This window comes from Barbatula barbatula (assembly GCF_947034865.1).
Source record: "Barbatula barbatula genome assembly, chromosome: 8".
Classification (NCBI taxonomy): domain Eukaryota; kingdom Metazoa; phylum Chordata; class Actinopteri; order Cypriniformes; family Nemacheilidae; genus Barbatula; species Barbatula barbatula.
Window position 1 is genome coordinate 18,476,272 of NC_136771.1, and position 20,771 is coordinate 18,497,042.

The 20,771-nt window shown below is 35.7% G+C and overlaps 1 protein-coding gene across 1 annotated transcript; it reads left to right on the forward strand.

Annotated features, from left to right (window-relative positions):
• The first annotated feature begins 3,585 nt into the window (after positions 1 to 3,585).
• Positions 3,586 to 19,291, forward strand: npy1r (neuropeptide Y receptor Y1). Its single transcript, XM_079462716.1, has 3 exons — positions 3,586 to 3,647; positions 6,991 to 7,814; positions 15,529 to 19,291. The coding sequence occupies exons 2-3, from the start codon at positions 7,113 to 7,115 to the stop codon at positions 15,943 to 15,945; spliced, it is 1,119 nt and encodes a 372-aa protein (XP_079318842.1). The 5' UTR covers positions 3,586 to 3,647; positions 6,991 to 7,112; the 3' UTR covers positions 15,946 to 19,291.
• Positions 19,292 to 20,771: the final 1,480 nt, after the last annotated feature.

Below are 20,771 nucleotides of genomic sequence, written 5' to 3' on the forward strand. Positions count from 1 at the left end.
GAGGTTTTCTTTAAACATCTGTCTAAAGTCATAAAAAACATCTGTCTAAACTTAACAAACAGGATATAATAGACATTTTGAGTGCTTAGAGTAGGAAAACTCTGCTTTCTATTGTCTTGATATTGTATAGGGGACAATATGAGGAGGTGTCCTGTCACCTTAAAGTAGAATGAGTCTGTGGAAACTAGAGGTTTTCTTTAAACATCTGTCTAAAGTCATAAAAACCATCTGTCTAAACTTAACAAACAGGATATAATAGACATTTTGAGTGGATATAGTAGAAAAACTCTGCTTTCTATTGTCTTGATATTGTATAGGGGACAATATGAGGAGGTGTCCTGTCACCTTAAAGTAGAATGAGTCTGTGGAAACTAGAGGTTTTCTTTAAACATCTGTCTAAAGTCATAAAAAACATCTGTCTAAACTTAACCAGCAGCATAGAATAGACATTTTGAGTGCTTATAGTAGGAAAACTCTGCTTTCTATTGTCTTGATATTGTACAGGGGACAATATGAGGAGGTGTCCTGTCACCTTAAAGTAGAATGAGTCTGTGGAAACTAGAGGTTTTCTTTAAACATCTGTCTAAAGTCATAAAAACCATCTGTCTAAACTTAACAAACAGGATATAATAGACATTTTGAGTGGATATAGTAGAAAAACTCTGCTTTCTATTGTCTTGATATTGTATAGGGGACAATATGAGGAGGTGTCCTGTCACCCTAAAGTAGAATGAGTCTGTGGAAACTAGAGGTTTTCTTTAAACATCTGTCTAAAGTCATAAAAACCATCTGTCTAAACTTAACAAACAGGATATAATAGACATTTTGAGTGGATATAGTAGAAAAACTCTGCTTTCTATTGTCTTGATATTGTATATGGGACAATATGAGGAGGTGTCCTGTCACCTTAAAGTAGAATGAGTCTGTGGAAACTAGAGGTTTTCTTTAAACATCTGTCTAAAGTCATAAAAACCATCTGTCTAAACTTAACAAACAGGATATAATAGACATTTTGAGTGGATATAGTAGAAAAACTCTGCTTTCTATTGTCTTGATATAGTATAGGGGACAATATGAGGAGGTGTCCTGTCACCTTAAAGTAGAATGAGTCTGTGGAAACTAGAGGTTTTCTTTAAACATCTGTCTAAAGTCATAAAAAACATCTGTCTAAACTTAACCAGCAGCATAGAATAGACATTTTGAGTGCTTATAGTAGGAAAACTCTGCTTTCTATTGTCTTGATATTGTACAGGGGACAATATGAGGAGGTGTCCTGTCACCTTAAAGTAGAATGAGTCTGTGGAAACTAGAGGTTTTCTTTAAACATCTGTCTAAAGTCATAAAAACCATCTGTCTAAACTTAACAAACAGGATATAATAGACATTTTGAGTGGATATAGTAGAAAAACTCTGCTTTCTATTGTCTTGATATTGTATAGGGGACAATATGAGGAGGTGTCCTGTCACCCTAAAGTAGAATGAGTCTGTGGAAACTAGAGGTTTTCTTTAAACATCTGTCTAAAGTCATAAAAACCATCTGTCTAAACTTAACAAACAGGATATAATAGACATTTTGAGTGGATATAGTAGAAAAACTCTGCTTTCTATTGTCTTGATATAGTATAGGGGACAATATGAGGAGGTGTCCTGTCACCTTAAAGTAGAATGAGTCTGTGGAAACTAGAGGTTTTCTTTAAACATCTGTCTAAAGTCATAAAAAACATCTGTCTAAACTTAACCAGCAGCATAGAATAGACATTTTGAGTGCTTATAGTAGGAAAACTCTGCTTTCTATTGTCTTGATATTGTACAGGGGACAATATGAGGAGGTGTCCTGTCACCTTAAAGTAGAATGAGTCTGTGGAAACTAGAGGTTTTCTTTAAACATCTGTCTAAAGTCATAAAAACCATCTGTCTAAACTTAACAAACAGGATATAATAGACATTTTGAGTGGATATAGTAGAAAAACTCTGCTTTCTATTGTCTTGATATTGTATAGGGGACAATATGAGGAGGTGTCCTGTCACCTTAAAGTAGAATGAGTCTGTGGAAACTAGAGGTTTTCTTTAAACATCTGTCTAAAGTCATAAAAAACATCTGTCTAAACTTAACCAGCAGCATAGAATAGACATTTTGAGTGCTTATAGTAGGAAAACTCTGCTTTCTATTGTCTTGATATTGTACAGGGGACAATATGAGGAGGTGTCCTGTCACCTTAAAGTAGAATGAGTCTGTGGAAACTAGAGGTTTTCTTTAAACATCTGTCTAAAGTCATAAAAACCATCTGTCTAAACTTAACAAACAGGATATAATAGACATTTTGAGTGGATATAGTAGAAAAACTCTGCTTTCTATTGTCTTGATATTGTATAGGGGACAATATGAGGAGGTGTCCTGTCACCTTAAAGTAGAATGAGTCTGTGGAAACTAGAGGTTTTCTTTAAACATCTGTCTAAAGTCATAAAAAACATCTGTCTAAACTTAACCAGCAGCATAGAATAGACATTTTGAGTGCTTATAGTAGGAAAACTCTGCTTTCTATTGTCTTGATATTGTACAGGGGACAATATGAGGAGGTGTCCTGTCACCCTAAAGTAGAATGAGTCTGTGGAAACTAGAGGTTTTCTTTAAACATCTGTCTAAAGTCATAAAAACCATCTGTCTAAACTTAACAAACAGGATATAATAGACATTTTGAGTGGATATAGTAGAAAAACTCTGCTTTCTATTGTCTTGATATTGTATAGGGGACAATATGAGGAGGTGTCCTGTCACCCTAAAGTAGAATGAGTCTGTGGAAACTAGAGGTTTTCTTTAAACATCTGTCTAAAGTCATAAAAACCATCTGTCTAAACTTAACAAACAGGATATAATAGACATTTTGAGTGGATATAGTAGAAAAACTCTGCTTTCTATTGTCTTGATATTGTATAGGGGACAATATGAGGAGGTGTCCTGTCACCCTAAAGTAGAATGAGTCTGTGGAAACTAGAGGTTTTCTTTAAACATCTGTCTAAAGTCATAAAAAACATCTGTCTAAACTTAACAAACAGCATATAATAGACATTTTGAGTGCTTATAGAAGGAAAACTCTGCTTTCTATTGACTTGATATTGTATAGGGGACAATATGAGGAGGTGTCCTGTCACCCTAAAGTAGAATGAGTCTGTGGAAACTAGAGGTTTTCTTAGTATTTATAGGTAAAATGATTTTCTTGATACTGTATGTAATACATTATGTCCTCGATGTGGTATTTGAAGGGGTGTTAATATCCTCAAAATTATACTTAAAATTTTCTCTCAAAGAATAGATAGTGAGGAAAAAATGTTACCAATTAAAATTAAAGTAAGAATAATTTGTTAATTGTTAAAGTAAATTTACATTAAAAAAACATTGATTGTAGGATGTCATTAAACTAACAAATCAGTGGGAGACAAAAGAGCACTCTTATTTTGAAATGTTCTCGCAATTCTAAGAAGGTCCTCTCGCGCTATCTTTACCGTAGTGTCTGATATAAGCGCCCATAACAAAACCGCGTGAGGGCTGGCTTGACCGTGTTTTTCAAAGTGGAGGCTGGCCTGACTGCAGTCCAGTCTTGATGGAGACGCGTGTCCCTTCAGCTCGGTCCGCACGTAACGCGCCTAAGGTAAGACAGTTTTGACAGTTTTTTGTATTTAAGACAAGTCACGTTTCTCCAGTATTTTACCTGCCAAACTACTAAAACTCAAGTGTTTTAGTGAACAGGCAGACAGTAAGGTATTCTTCTTCATTGACATTATAAAACGCTTTGGCATTGGTGAAAATGCGGGCGCCGTGTGCTACTGTAAATGGTCCCTTTGGAAAATGAAGAATGATTAAGAGTGGTGTTATTTGCGGGTCGATTAACAATATTTTTACTCCCAAATATAATGGAAATGGTTAGTTACTGGGTTTACTACAAATAAAACCAAATATATATAATTAGGCTACTATAGATAAACCATATAGTTCACTTTCATATGAAGGGGATCACAATTTCACGCTTTATATAGCCTAACACAGACTTTGCGTCTGTCGCAATCAATCGCGCAATAATGGCCAGGGAAAGAAGAAATGGGGAGGCAAGTACCTGTCGAACTTCGACCTGTTTACAATACTCAATCAAAGCACGTAATGAAAGAGTTTTAATGTTCATAAAGTACAATAAATGTTTTCATTGGAAGGACACACAAGGACTTTAATGTTTATCAATGGATGTTTGACGACATTGGGAACATTGAGATATTGAGATGAGCACAAATCTCTTTGTGTCTTATCAAGATTGTATTTCATCCCTGTATAAATATTATTGTGACTTATGTGACTGAGAATCTGGCTTTTATCGTGCCCCATAAAAATTCCCTGGTGCAGAAAATATCAAAGTTCATTATATGTCATCATTAAGAGGGATGTCTGTTGTCATGCGAAACAAAGATGAACAACACGGAAACACATCTTTTCCTTTTATAGAATGATTTAGCTGATCGTAATAGAGGAATGTATTTACAGACTGAAGAGCTCTACTTTGGGTAATTTTGGATAAGCCAAGCAACACATTTCCTGCAAAATGTGTACCATTTGGGGTATTTATACCTGTCTCAAAGCTAAAATGAGTAAAAGCTCCTGCTTTTACAATGCCAACTGAAATGAATTGCTCAGATACTACGTACGATTTCTTTTCCAGCCTCTGTATTCTCTCTCACTATCTCTCTGTCAGTTGATATGTCAATATGTTCTGCATCCCTCTCTTCATCTTAGTGTCTTTTTCTGTACTTTGCCTCTCTCCCTTTGGCTGTAATTTGGTTCCCATGGCTCCTATGATTCTTTTTTGCTATTTGAAGAGAATCTTGTCATTTTGACAGGTCATGTCTGTCCGTAAACCAGGATGTGATAAGAGAGTGTGTCAGATAATGAGATTTTATCAGACTCATTTTGGCTGTAAAATCCTATGGTTTTCTTTATGGGAGGTTTTATAGATGTCATTTATTTATAGCTTTATTGCAGTTAAAAATACATGATAACTTTTTAAAGAAATGTCTTAGGGGTTTTTACTAAAGTTAATCAGTTATTGATCCTTGAAACAGGATATTTTAACAAGCAAAATAACAATATTCAATATTGTTTTTGCAGAAACCAAACATTGATCATTTTATATTACCGTACAATCTATTTTGATGCAGTTTGGACTGTCCCTTAATTTCCAAAAGGATGTGGACAAAAACGAGTGGATGCAAGTATAGTTGAGTATAGAAAGACACAAATTCTAAAAGATGTTCATATTTGTTATTGGTGCTGTCTACGTATTTATTAATTTTCCCAATTAAGACCTGGTTCATTTTATGTTAACCGCAGACTGTTAACAGATTATTTCCTAAAACAAGCAGGCTACAGTTTATCCTTACCATTCAGTTAATGCTCTCTTTTATTGAAGCAAAAGTAATAAAGATTTAAACATAACACAGATATGCACTGTTTATTATAAGATAATAGACTATTATTCACTCAGTTTATTAATTAATACAAGGCACCACTGGAACATTCAACAGCAGGGTGTATTTAGCTCAATATTTGTCGTAGCATTTGCCATATGTTGCCCACCAGTATATCAATAATAATTACCTTAGCATACTCTTAAAATAATTGTAAACGCCCTTGACAAACTGATATACGTAGGCCTACACAAACGTCTGTTTATCCTGTACGTGTGTCTGCATGTATTTGGACGGAATATATTTTCATCCCTTTGTCAGGCATGTAAAGACGAATGAATGACTCCTATATCTTGACATTTAAGGAGCTGCCTCAAAAGCTTGCATATTCCCTTTGCAGCCCACTACTCTTAAGGTCATTTTGTGAGAACAGTTCTATCAGGGGAATATTCTGAACGTTGAATGTGAAATGCCTGCCATTTAGCATCAATCTACTGGGATTACTGGGAAAGAGAAAGAGGATGAGAGAGCGAGATGTTAGAATCAGAGAGCTAAAAAACAGAGGCTTTTTCACCCCTGTTACCTTGACAACCTGCTTCAGACCCTGACATATAGACGACAGCTCAAGTCATTCAGTTCATTTAGGTTTTTTTAGTACAGTATTATTTCCTATATCAGGGCGCTTTACCGGACAGGGATTATTTTAAAACAGGATTTGGTTAAACTAGGATATTTAAGACGTTTTAAAAAACATACTGGTACCATTACTGGTAGACAAAACAATCACACTGATATATTTTAAGATAAATCAATGCAAGTTGTTTCCGATTAAGACACCTCTACCATTAACTGTACATTAGTCTGGGAGTATGTCTTAAACCCTGTCCGGGAAACCGCCCCAGAGTGTTTACATGCAATAAAGAAAGATAGAATATGTGGGTCAGGTTAGACTAAAAAAATCCTAAAATGGAAAAAGTTTCTTACTTTTGAGGGATATATAAAGAAAAAACAGAACATCAATGGAAAGTTCCCACTAGAAAAACAATTTGGTGTGTGTGAGCCTACAACCCATGGCTTTATTCATATTATTAGCCACCAGCTCAGTCTGAATTTTGATGGCATCATTATGAATATGCAAATAAAAAGAATAGACTGCCAAAATCTTAATTAACTTCTCAATCCCATGCACATAATGCACAAGCACATACACAGGCTTAATTAAATAGCTTTAGTGATGGAAAACATTAATTATTTTAATTATAATTTGATTGATGAACGCATTTGCGGATGCATAATTATTGCATCATTAAATGTGTATTAGAGAGACTTGGCTTTTAAAAATTCCAATAGGTCCTCCATGTGTCTTAGAAATGAAAGCCATGCGACAAAACTGAGGTCAATAGAAAAGGTCTTACTTTGTTTGAATGAAATGACATTTATTTAATTACATACTGTGTTTATACTTTGGTAAAAATGGTTAATTTATTAAATAAATATATTGATGTTTTTAATTGATTTAACATTTGTCGTATGTGTCCACAGTGTGTTGTCAAATTTAAGACAACATGATCCTGAAAAGATCGACAGGAAGGAGTCTGTGATCCCCTGAAGTTACATCACCCCCTACCAAGACCAACCAATCCCAGAGGAGAGGAGGTAAAACAATGCCAGACTCCGCCCTGCAACCGCCACTTCATCCAATCCCATCTTTAAACTGTTCCTCAGGCCAATCAAATTGCTCCCTCCCTGCCGACGAATGCTACAGCTACTCTTTGTTCGTTGTCATGGCGATTGCTTACAGCGCTGTGGTACTGTTAGGCGTTGTGGGCAACTTGGCTCTCATCCTTGTGATCGCGCGGCAACGCGAACTTCACAACGTAACAAACGTCCTTATCGCTAACCTCTCCGTTTCTGACCTGCTGATGTCCCTGGTGTCTCTACCGTTCACCTTCATTTACACCTTCATGGACCACTGGGTGTTTGGGGCAGTCATGTGTAAACTAAACAATCTGGTCCAGTGCTGCTCCATCACAGTGTCCATCTTTACTTTGGTTCTGATCGCCATTGAGAGACACCAGCTCATTCTGCACCCTCGTGGATGGAGACCCAGCCTGAACCACGCCTGCTTGGGGATCGGCCTCACGTGGGGCCTGGCCATCCTCACCGCCACACCCTTTTTGATGTTCAGCAAGGCAACAGATGATCCATTGAAGCAGCTACCGCCAGTGTTTCAGGAGCAGTACAGGGGAAAGGTGCTGTGTGTGGAGGAGTGGCCATCTAGAGAATTTCAACTCACATACACCACAGCCATGCTGGTTCTGCAGTACATCACTCCTCTCATGTTCATCTTCATCTGTTACCTAAAGGTAAGAGTTACTTTTTCAGACAAGTTTCACAAACACTTTCCCAGTTTATCTGGTCAAACCGATAAAACTGCCACAAATTAAGTAGTTAAGCTAATATTAGTCTTTTGGTAGGATCAAGCATATGGTTTAAAAGTGATAACGCCTCACAATTGGTGCAAATAATTGTAGGTCCATGCATACATTATACACAGCTGTGGTTGCCAAAAGATTTCTGTAAAAAGATTTATGCGTAAAGGCAAAATTTTGCCAATACAATACAATTAAATTCAAATAAAGACCACCAGAGCATAATATGGGACTAAAAATGCGCAAATATAAAAAATGGTATAAACATCTTTAACTTACAACAAAAGCATAACCAACGCTGTTAAAATATATGAACATTTAAACTGTAAAATATTGACAATGAAATTAATTACTTGTAACTTTCTAAAACTGAAATGCATGTTACATCATTTTACAACAAAATTACATAATAATTCTAATCTATTCAAATTTTCGCTGTAAATGGTTTTTACAATTTTCCAGCCAACATATTTTTACTCTATACAGTTTGTTTTACATTTACGTCTATGTTTTTTTATGATAACTAGAGATGCACCAATAATCAGTATCGGTCGGTAAAAGCAATTTTTCACACTATTGACTATCGTCCGATAGTTTAAAAACAGCTGACGATCAGGGTCGATATATCCTTTCAACCAAAAGAGGACAGGAAAATGCAATAAATTATTGCTCTGTGTATAGAAAATGTTGAGAAACATCACCAGTTTGATGTTCAGAATTAATATGCATTATATTAATATCATTCATAATGTTAATAAATGTAAATTTAATCTTCAGAATTCAGTTAATGCTAGTTAAGAAAACCACCAGTTATCGGCAGATATCACTTTAAATAATCAGTATCGGTTGAGAAATTTAGTATCTTTGCATCTCTACACTTAACCCTTTCATGTGTTTATAATGATAACCTGAGCAGGGATGCTCAGGTGTGACTTTTAATGTCGTCTAGACAACAACGACCACTTCTGTTTCGCTTTAGTTTGTCACAGAAATGCACAGTCGTGTAGACAAATTGGGACACAGCACATTTGAGCTTGAAAAGTATTGCTCTTTGAGCTTGAAAAGTACGATTTGAACTTTTTTATACATATTTACATTTTCCACTTGAGTGAATTATGCTCTAGTATGGTGGTTATTTGGCAACTTTCCCTTTAAAACCCATGCATACGCAATAATGGCTTTTTGATAGCCCAGGTCCACTTTAGTAACCTCCATGCATGAAACTGTTATAGGGTTTTTCACAATATATCTGTCATATGGCAAAAACTCAAAATGAGGATTGTAGATGCTCAGTTCTCTGAATCAGTTCAAAAACACCCTGAGGGCTGGAGAGAACCCACATTCTTCCATATTCATAGGTTTGTCTGAACAAAAATGATCCCTCCCACACAATCCTGTCTGGTGTATCACCATCTGATAGTCCTCTCTTGTGAAATAACACTATATTCATCCCGATGTACATGCTTGTCGCCCTTTTTTGTCCATGGGGAGTTCATGTCTTGTCAAGAAGGTTAGAGGCGAATGAGATTTCATGTAAAGCTTTGTAGGATGACATTTAGACTTATTTATAAATGTTATTTATATAATTTTCTTATAATTTTCCTTATATTTTCATAATCGAGGTATACTTACATGTAATAAAGACTCCCCAAGGTTCTTGCTAGGATACATAAATGTCTAATTTGTTCTTCAGTTTCATCTCTGCATTTTAAATTATTCAATCTGTCATCATACAGGCAGCTCTTGAATGAACTTACACCTCAGCCTTCCAGGAAAATTCCCTTGCGGTCTGCCACTAAAGCTTTATCGTTTCTAGTAACAAGACACTTAGAGCCCCTTCACATCAAGACCAATATCTATTATACTCTGCTATAACAGCTATATTAGTGTTCACAGCAGTAAGCAATAACATTTAGTTTATTGTAAGAGTAGTTACACACATTTTTCAAACAACCATCATATCGTCAAGAATAATAATAACAGTCTTCTTCCAAGTCGTGTTTTATGTTTTTCATATTAATATCTATCATTTCGAATAATAAGTTATAAATATTTGACTGTTTGCACTATTCTATATTTTTTACTTGATGGTTGAATTAATGCTTTTGGTGTGAACGGGGCCCTAAAAGCACAATATTTAAATTTTTGCTTAAAATGTCCAAAATCTGCTAGCAGTGTTACATATTTTGTTAACTCTTTGAACTTATTTTATCTTAGATGTTTTCAACAATGTTTGAACCCAAATTCTTAACACTGAGGAAATAAATAAAAAACATTCACGCATTCAACAAATATATAGCTTTTCTCTAAAAGGCATACACATGTGTGTGTACTCATAGTCTACAATTTCAATGTCATAAAAAAATCTAAATAGCAAATTTAGAGAATGGATTGAATAATGTTAAAATAAAAAGAGATAAAAGGAAAAATACAAACATGAGGGTAAGAAATTAAGTTACACAAAAAGTTTAAGTTGCTTTCTTGTTTAGTGAGGGGGAAATGGTATCCATATATTTCTTTATATCTTTTAGGAAGACCAGAAACATTGTTTATTGTCTGAAAACAATTTATGTGAAGAAATGTACTATAAAACAAACATCGGCCAATAGTAATCCGAATTATAATAACCTAAAATAATATCCATATATGAGATAATATTAATATCTTTCCAAAATTGTTCTGTGTAATGACTGGACCAAAATAAACGAAAGATAGTTTCTATTCCAACTTTACAAAATGAGCATCATGTATCTATATCATTTTTATATTTTTTCATGAAATGTTTGACAGGGTAAAAGAGGATAATTCGTTGGAATGACACTTCCTTTACTTTGTTAGTGAGAAAATATTTTTGCAATTTAAGTCTTTAATAAATTACTCCAGTAATAAACTACAGGAGATGCAGAAATAATGTTGTCAAGAAAAGAAGCAAATCTAAGCGGAGAGTGATGACTATTTTTGAATAACATGTTACCCGATGGTATCGCTCCCATATAAATGAGATTCAAACATTTAAAGGCCTCGAAGATTTGGTGAATGAGTCATGTTCTGCAAAGGTTACTAAAATAGTAGCAGTAATCAAAACGAAACAGAGAAAAAGGGAACGACACAAAGAATGGGAAGAGGAAAAATAATGGTTTAAATACAGAGGAAGATTCATGTGACAAGCTCAAGCTTCAAGCTTGATGGGTGTAATATGGAGATTATTATGCTAATAGAGCTGTAAAAATGTAAATGAGCGTGTGGGGTGACAGAATGAGCATACTGTCGTCACTGTGATGATAGCTCACTGTTGGCAAGTGGCGCAGAGCGCTTTCAATTGAAATGACCGAGTTCTGTCGATGATGCTCGTCACTTTCACACGTAATTAACCACGATCAGTCACAAACTGGAACATCACCCACACACAGATCCATATACATCTCACTTTCCCTCCTTCACCCGTCATGGTTTTCACCGCTTCATTTGCATTATCAGCAGCCTTGGTTCCTCAGAGCCTCATTTTTCCTCTGAGGCATTCTTCGGCTAAGAGTTATGAATCATGAACCAAAACTAACAGCAATTTATGACAACAAATAAAACTATAATTTGAAGCACCCCTGACACAAAGAAAATATATTTCCCTATGTATTAGAGGTTAGTATATGAATTAATTTCATATATATTTGATACAGAATCTATTGAATTATATGCTTAGTATTTTTCCATATTTACTGTATATCCCAAAAAATTAGTTGGTTACGGAATCCCTGTTGTTGCAAACTGCAGTTAAGACTGTATGGACACTGGGGCTGTCAAAATATCAAGTGTACTACATATATGGCCAATAGAATTCAATATAAAATAGAATTGCAGTATCTATTGAAATAAAAAACATTTAAAAATAAAAATACATTTCTGTTCAATTCATTCATTTTTTTATTTCTGGCCAATGAATCACGCGTAAAATACAATTGTGTATTGAATTGTTCATTATCAGTAACCACGGTTATTGACAATACCTGTATATTGCGACACAGCCAATGGAGACCATACTAAATTCATGGTTTGGCTGAGATGTCAGAGCTCAGAATTGTAGCTATGGTGATACGTTAAGGAATTGTGTGTGATGTTATGGTGCCATCGGCCAGTCAACATTTTCTGTGACATTTCCAGACTTCAAAGTGATATAATGCTTTCTAAACAATGCTTGGTTGTTTTAACCCATTGTTGGGTCAAATATGAAAACATTTCTGGGTTATTTTAACCCGATGACTTTTTGACACAACTCTTGTTTGCGAATTACCAGATTTTGGTTTTTATGGTTCAAATGGTGGGCTTTTAAAAACCCAACTGAGTGCCCATGAGTAAAGACAGCAGATGTCAGATTGTGTACTTGCAGGGTAGCAACAGCCATTAAGATGAATGGGAATGCTAATAGGTTTCTTCAGGTATTCAAGACCTCCTTGATGGAGTCCATCTCAATTACATCACTCACAATACTTCATTGAGGTCGGCAGTTGCTGTTGAGCTCTGTTGTTATTTCCATGTTCAGAGCAACAGCAAGCTCTCAGATTGGTGGGTTCATGGGCAGCACAGTTCTTTACCAGAAAAGGTTTCTATTAAATATGCACTTAGAGTAATGACCTTGAGCTTCTACAAAGCTCAGAATTCGTCTTCTACACTATCACTAAAAATCATCTTTGGAGAAAAAGATTGAGATTTTACCTCTTTTAGCCTTCCATCTCAGTTCATTGTTGCACTGCTAAAGCATATTCAGTCAGATCTTTAGATGCTGCTGTCTTCCAGCCATCACTCGGTCCGATACAGAATATGACGTCAACAGAGATTCTGGATTTTCAGTCAGGGCAGAAGCTGTCAGATTGCATCATTCTCTCTCTATATGAGTCCTAATGACTGAATGACTTTTGTATGCTCCACTATCTACAAAATCGGACCAGAATATCATTTAATCAACAAATTAAACAAACCATGTTTCCAAAGAAAACTATTTAGACGCACATAAATCACAAACCATACCATGTATATATTCATTATTCTGTGGATTTTGGGTGAGACCGGCTTTCGAATGTGAGCTGAAGTAAATAATGATCAACAGACAAACACATACATCATAGTTTATCTCTTTCTCTCTCTCTCTGTCTTTCTGCCTACGGGTTTTGTGTCATGCAGTTATTTCGGGTCATAGGACAGTGTGCCAGCTCTGCCATTCATCAAATAAAAAGACAAATAAAAAATCAGGAGAGGAAAGCAGAAAATTTGGAGAAGTGAGCAAGAAGGGGCAGAGAAAGGTCTGGAGAAAGTTTATTTGCAAAATATTTATTTGAATTAATTTATCTTGTTAAGCTTCATATGTGGTGGGCGGACCTTGCACTGAGAATATATATATATATATATATATATATATATATTATTGCTATAAAAAGTAGGCTATATGTTACACAAGGACAAGAGAACTATACAATGACTTGCAGGGATGGTTGACTTTTTAAAAGGAATTTCTACATCGTAAAAATTCAACTTCAAGTTTAAAAGATGCCTTCAATTTGTAAGTAGTATGTTTTTGTTCAAGCTGTATTACTAAACTGCCAAAATAATATGTAACATAACTTTCTATCATTATGCTTTTCCAGCTCTTTTGGTTGCTTTAAGAGTCTCATCCAAGAAATCCCTAACCATTTTCTTTGATTTTTAGACTCTCAATAATGAATGCTTAATATGCATATTGAAGCACATTAACATTCCATGACACCGCTGTGATATTGTAACACCAGCCTGTATTGTGCATAAATCACGCAGTGCTGTATTTGTGACTCTTAATAGATGCTGCCATTTCTGTTCGGTCTGTCAGTTTGTGTTGACTCAATAATGAAAAAGATACAGAGCCTTCAAACATACGTGCACACAGCTCATCAGGTGAAATGTCAGGGAACCTTTCTTCCACTGTGTTTTTAATGATGGCTCAGATCAGTTACAATTCCTGACCTCCGGAGAGTGTGTCACAGGCTTGTTTATTTAGTCGTTGTTGGTTGAGGGTGTCACGGATCACAGAGGAAGAACCCAATTACAGGCAGCGACAATGAAGGGGTTAACAGAAGCTTTATTATATACCACGATGGGGAAAAACTCTAACCAAACTTGATACAAAAATTGAAACCAAATACTTACCACAAGGGGGGCAAAAATAAACAACTCGAAAACCAAACAAGGACCTTGACACTATACATCCATGAACTTGGCAGACTAATACAGGGCAGGAAACACGTACAACAAACCAGCACAAGACAATAGACAAGAGGGCATTAAATAGGGAGACTAACAAAGGAGATAACGATGGGCAGGTGTGGGTAATGAGACACAGGAGGAAAGCTATACTAGGAACGAGAGGGGCGGGGCCAAATGACGAGACTGGAGAGAATGCATATTATGTCCTGATTGACAATAATATGTTTCTCTCCAAATAAAACACGTGGATCTGTCATGATTCTGCCTTCTCTTGTCTTGATTTTCTGGTCTAGGGGCAGAATCATGACAGAGGGGATGGATTGTAGACTTCAGATCGAATTTAATTATATGATAAAAATCTTATAGGTCTAATTTGTGAGCAAAATTCTATTGTAAAAATCATCAAGTTGCCTTAATCTACAATCAACTCATCGTCAAAGAAGCTCTGACACATTTTCTATGGATTTTTTTCATGTTGCCAATGGCTGTATATACAGTACACTGGACTATTAGTGGTCTTAAAAGTGCATGACACAAGGGCCGAGGATGACCGTCTGAATGGATGAGCTAAACTACGGCATAATAATTACATTGCAAAGTAATATAGCCTACAGAAGAAAATATTGTGTTAACTAACGGAGTCAACCGCTAGCAAATGGATCAAAGTTAACATGCTCAACATGCGATTATTTCCAATAAGTCTTAATCGCAGTAAAATGTTTACATGACACATTTTCTATATGCACAGCACATAGAGTAGATGGTGTTACTGGCTACTGTTTTAATATCTTAGCGCCAAATGCAAAACACCGCTATGTGTAGGCCTACGTATTTTATGGTTATTTAGCGCCGTTATGAATGTAGAAATATGATGGAAATTGCCTCCGCAACAGTGGTGTATGATGTCATCGCTCTGTTTCTATATGAAGAAAAGGATCAGAGACTGCTGACGGAGAGTTGTGTTGATGGTAAAACTTTAGCCTGTCATGTTTAATCAATTTACGCTTAATGGCTGGAATACACTACAAGAAACACAATAACTGATCATATCTGCAGACTGGGACTGACTTTCTGCAACAGGTCCAGACGGACATTCTGGGCAAAATCTGTGTTACAGTCTTGTTGTGTATTTTAGTCTTAAAATGCAGAAGCACATCCCATTCATATTGCGATTCATACCGGCATACACTACATATTTTACTTCGATTATGCTTACTGCGATTATAAATGTAATCCCATTATTTAGATTGAATTATTACGTTTACATGAGGTAAATTGTATCGCAAAACTGACAAAATCCTATTATAATCGTATTATGAGGGTGCATGTATTTTTGTCTTTATGACCGCCCTAATAATGAGATGAAATCACATTGAAAAATATTTCTTTGTTTATCTGTTTCTATCTTGTATTGCTCTCACAGATCTACAGCCGCCTGCAGCGGCGGAATAACATGATGGACAGAATGCGTGAAAACAAATACCGCAGCACTGAGAATAAGCGGATAAACATCATGCTATTTTCCATCGTCGTGGCATTCGCTGTTTGCTGGCTCCCGTTGTATGTCTTCAATGTCATTACTGACTGGAACCATGAAATTGCTATGAACTGCACGCACAATCTGATGTTCTCGCTGTGTCACTTGACCGCAATGTGCTCGGTCTGCATAAACCCCGTGTTCTACGGCTTCCTGAACCGCAACTTCCAGCGGGATCTACGGGCCTTCCGACTCTGCAAGATGGTGTCGGCACAGGAGAATGAATATGACATGGTCGCCATGTCCACTATACATACGGATGTGTCCAAGATGTCACTGAAAATGAGTAGCCTGGATTTCTAGTAGATTTGAAACTGAAATGGTGGTTCTGAAAAATGCGCTTGGGAAATGTTTAAGATATTTCATAAAGATAAAGTGTACGTTTACAGTAAGAATGAGTGTTCGTTTCTTGGCTGCATTCCAAACATTACAACCGCTGTCACCATTGTTCAAGTCCTTTTTTACGATGTGTTCACCAAGGTCATGGACACAAGTTGAGTAAATTATGTGTAACCACCAAGAAATGGCTAGTTTTGTATTATAGCACTGTATCATAAAATTGTACATAGAAGGTCAGGAGAGAATGCAGAGTACATTTCTTTCAAACACCCATGCGTCAATGAGAGATGCTTGAGGTCAAGATGCAACCGAAGACCAAAAATCTGAGTTTTGAGCACAGCTGTATCACAGCTGTATTCACTGTTAGTTCACTTCGATAATGAATAAAAAATAAAGAAATGAAGCAGGTAAATTCAAAGCCCAAAAGTTGACAAATTCAATAGATTTAAATACAAGCATCAGATTTGTTTTAAGCAGGAGAGACTCTAAGCCAGACCACCCAGGCCACTTTCATGTTCTGAATTAGATTTGTTTGTGTAGAGTTGTTGAACTGAACAGATTTTTTATTTTTTACACTTGGAAAAAATAGAATAAAAATAATTTGAGAAAATGGAAGCTTGTGTTATACTTTGAAGGCATTAATAATATGATTACATTTTTGTTGAGGTTTTGTGGTTTGAAACACAGTTCTGTTGCTGCACCTGAGATTACAGTTTCATTTATTTAGAAGACTCTTTTATGAAAAGAAATTCACAAATGCATATTGAATTGCTGCAATAAAAACTGCTCAGAGTAAAAGGCTGAGCTATAGATGAAAGTACGAAGTTGTCCTCTTCGTAAAAATCACAGAAATATGCACAAGAGATGCGCTTAGCTGTTTCTTTGAAATAGCAAGGAATCCTGCTTCTCAGGTGGTTTGAAAAGATCACTCCGCCAGTGAAGACCAGGGAAAGTTCAGGAAGGGTTGCAGTGATCCACAGAGAACAAGAAGCTAGATCAGGAGACATAGTACGCTTGGATGGGAAATGTCTGATGCTTTATGACCCTGGGCCACTGTCTGATGTGACACTGCTCTCCTTCATTACACAATTGAAGATGTTGAAAGACACATCAGAATGAGGACAGATAATCATAAGGCAGCTTTTGTGTGTTTGAATACATGTCACCCACTCCATATTAGACACAGACAAGTAGAATGTGTGAATAGTTTTACTTATGTCTGCATTAATAATTCATAAAGAATGTAAGTAACCAATACAACGAATGCATTGGTGTTACCGATTTGACATGCCCATTAGTCTGTACTTACTTGAATATAGTTTGTTATGCCGTGAGGTACTTTTGCTTATTGACAAACGATCAATGTATTTTTGTATTTTTCATTCATAGTTTTAACAATGGTTTTGCTGTTGTGGGGCGGTTTAACAGACAGGGATTCATTTAAAGCAGGACTGGGCTTTTATTCAAATTGTAAAAACACATACTTGTGGGCATCTTGAGACAAAACAATCGCACTGATATATTTTAAGATACGTCAGTGTAAAATGTTTTCTATTAAGACACCTCTACAATTTTAAATTAAACTAGGCTTAAGCCCTGTCTAGGTACTACCCCGTGTTCTCCCTTTACAGTTTATGTTATTGTGACTGTGGTCACTGAAGTCTTAGAATAAAATGAAGCACTGTTTTGTATGAACTCAAAAATGGCAGGATTGTGATTTAAATTGATGGTGCTGCTAAATAAATGTTTGTTTATTGATTAACTTTTTGTTACAATATTATAAAGATCTGACCCAGACCTACACTATTGAAACCAAAATAATTTCTAAACAGTTTTACCTTTATGTTTGTTTAGAAATAAAATATCAAGAGACAGATTTTGGGATGAATGTTGGTTGTTTGATCATCAATTTGAGTATCTGGATTAACCGATTGAGTTTGATAAGAACAGTCAACACTACCATTTGTGAAAGAATTGAGAAAATGGAATGATCATTTTGACTTGTCCTCCCGCCAAGAACAGTCTTATTTAAATAAGGGTCCAGTGATGGTACATGGAGTGTCACAATTTTAATCATGTGGTATCAGGTTTGTCTGAAAACAATGAATGTAAATTATAGTAGGTCTCATAAGAAAAATACAATTTGTTTAAATAATGTTTCAGTCATGAGACAGCAAGTGTAAACATGTCTGTTTGCTCAGAAGTTTGCAATGTGTTTTGTTAGGATTTTGCTAACATCAATTTACACCTACTCTAATAAAAGAACGCGATGCAGTATGAAACAGACCCAGATTTCAAAGCAATGCTTAGAGACCACTTTACATTTTGTTTAAAGAACATCTTTACGACTCCAACAACATTTCCAAACATGGTACACACCACAGTCCTGTAAAAATAAATCAGGATTTCTTAAAAAAAGCTGGGGGTTTAAACAATGGCATGAAAATTGGCATAGATTGCCTGCTGTTTTTGGTAATTCCACAGTGACTCAGTGATGGTGAATCAAATCTCTGAATCAGATATCTGTGTGTTTGTAGGATCCCTTCAGAAATTACATTGATTTGATCATTACAGCACATTTTACAGGTAAGAATGTTTGGAAATCTATTGAACTTTCACACTATTAAACATAAGATATAAATAAACACCTTGGATAAAGCATCTAATGTGCCTAAGAATTGTGTACAGGTGATGTACACAATGTGTGTGTTTAACATGTTTAATTTGATTTTCCAGACTATTTGTGTTATTTTGCATGATTTATTTGCTATTGCAAACTGCTAAGCCGTTTTGATTCTAGAGTTCAATACGGACAGTTTCCTGATACAAACAAGTATGCAAAATACACTCATACACACATTAAAATAAACATGTTTACTTTCGGAGTGAGAGCTCCCCATATGAGCCAAAATTTCGGTAACGAAAACAACCTCATAAACACATGCAAAAGATTTATGTATTTATTTGGAAGTGCTTGAATGTTGACTCTTGCGAACAGAGATGAAATTCAAGAGGGAATGTGTGCTGGGAAAACACAGAAGTAATAAAATATGTATTTTCAGAACTTGCTGTTCCCATTCTGAATATTCAACCAGCCTTTTATCCATGTACTTGTAATGGTTGAATGTTTGGAAAGAAATTATGTATGTTTATATATGTTTTTCAAAGTTACTGTACGTACATTATACCGTCAGTTTGGATATCCTACAGCGATGTTCTAATGTTAATACTGTTCCTATCTGTGATATCTATAGCTATTGTTCATTTTTTGACATTCAAAGATACAAGTCTAATAAAGACCTTCAAACCATCAGTTTCCTTTAGTGCAATATTGTATTCTCTCTTACTGTGAGATTGTAATGACCTGACCTCTGAGGACACAACCTTTCTTTGTAAAAAATTTAATGAAAAAAATAATAAAATGTAAAAAAGGTTATCAGAACCTCTCTAGGTTATCAGAATATCTAAGCTGTTTCATTGGCACTTGAAGGCTGTTTACCACACACACCTTTAAAAGACTGAGTGTTTGATAACCTCCTTTATTTACGGAACAATATACGTCCATGTTAGGTAAATGTAAGAATTATTGTAGAATTGACTGTAAATATGTGTAACGACATACAGTTTTGTAAATTTTATGGACAAAATGCAATAATTCCAATATTTCATTATTTACACTCCCTGCTTACTGTAGTAAAATATATTTGCTGTAAAGCTTTTTGCAAAAGTAAAAAAAGCACCAGAGACACATTTGAATGGAATATGTGGGGCCAGTTGTCACAGTCATCACAAATCTGACATGAAACAGACTGTTGTAACATGTACGTCTGTATTCATTGTGTTCTGAGTTCTGTTTCAGTTTGACCTAGTTTCTGTATGTTCATTGATCATTGTGTTCACCTGTCGCCCCGATTAGCGCATTAGTTCCCTTTGTCTATGTGTATTTAAACCCTGTATTCTATGTGTTGCTGACGCGGAGAAGCTTATTCATGCATTTACGACCTCATGACTTGACTACTGTAATGCAATACTTAGTGGTTTTCCTGCATCATCAATAAACAAACTACAGTTAGTTCAGAACGCAGCTGCCAGAGTTCTAACCAGGTCCAGAAAATACCATCACATAACCCCAATATTATCAACCCTTCACTGGCTACCCATTAAGTATCGTATTGACTTTAAAGTTCTTTTAATCACGTATAAAGCCTTAAATAGTTTAGCCCCTACCTACATAACAGAGCTTCTATCACACTACAACCCATCACGCTCTCTAAGATATCAAAACGAAGGACTTTTGATAATACCTAGAATAACTAAATCCAAACTAAATTGATCTTTTTTTGCTCCAGCTGTGATTTTGAGTTGCTTGTCCTTTTTTTAAACCTAGTCCTGCATCTCATCTGCCTCTGAGTGCGTCTTGCTGTTGGGTTCACCATCTTCATTGGCTAAGTATTGAGAGTCTGACTTTCACGCCAGAGACCCGAGTTCTAGTCCCGGCCCTGACAAAACCACTGGGAGACTGCTGACATTAGATATTATTTACTAGGTGTTTATATAACAAGTTAAACACTTCATGTTCTGTGTTTTACCTTTTTTGTGTTATTTTCCCCTGTAAAGCTGCTTTGGAACAATGCAAATTGTGAAAAGAGCTATATATAAAATAAAATTGAATTAAATAAAAGGGTTCCCATATCTCAGATCCCATATCGTCCTCTCTTTGCAACAGGTTCCATGAGTCGCACATTCTCGTAACAATAAACTCCTATGGTAGGCTATTATCATTCAATTCA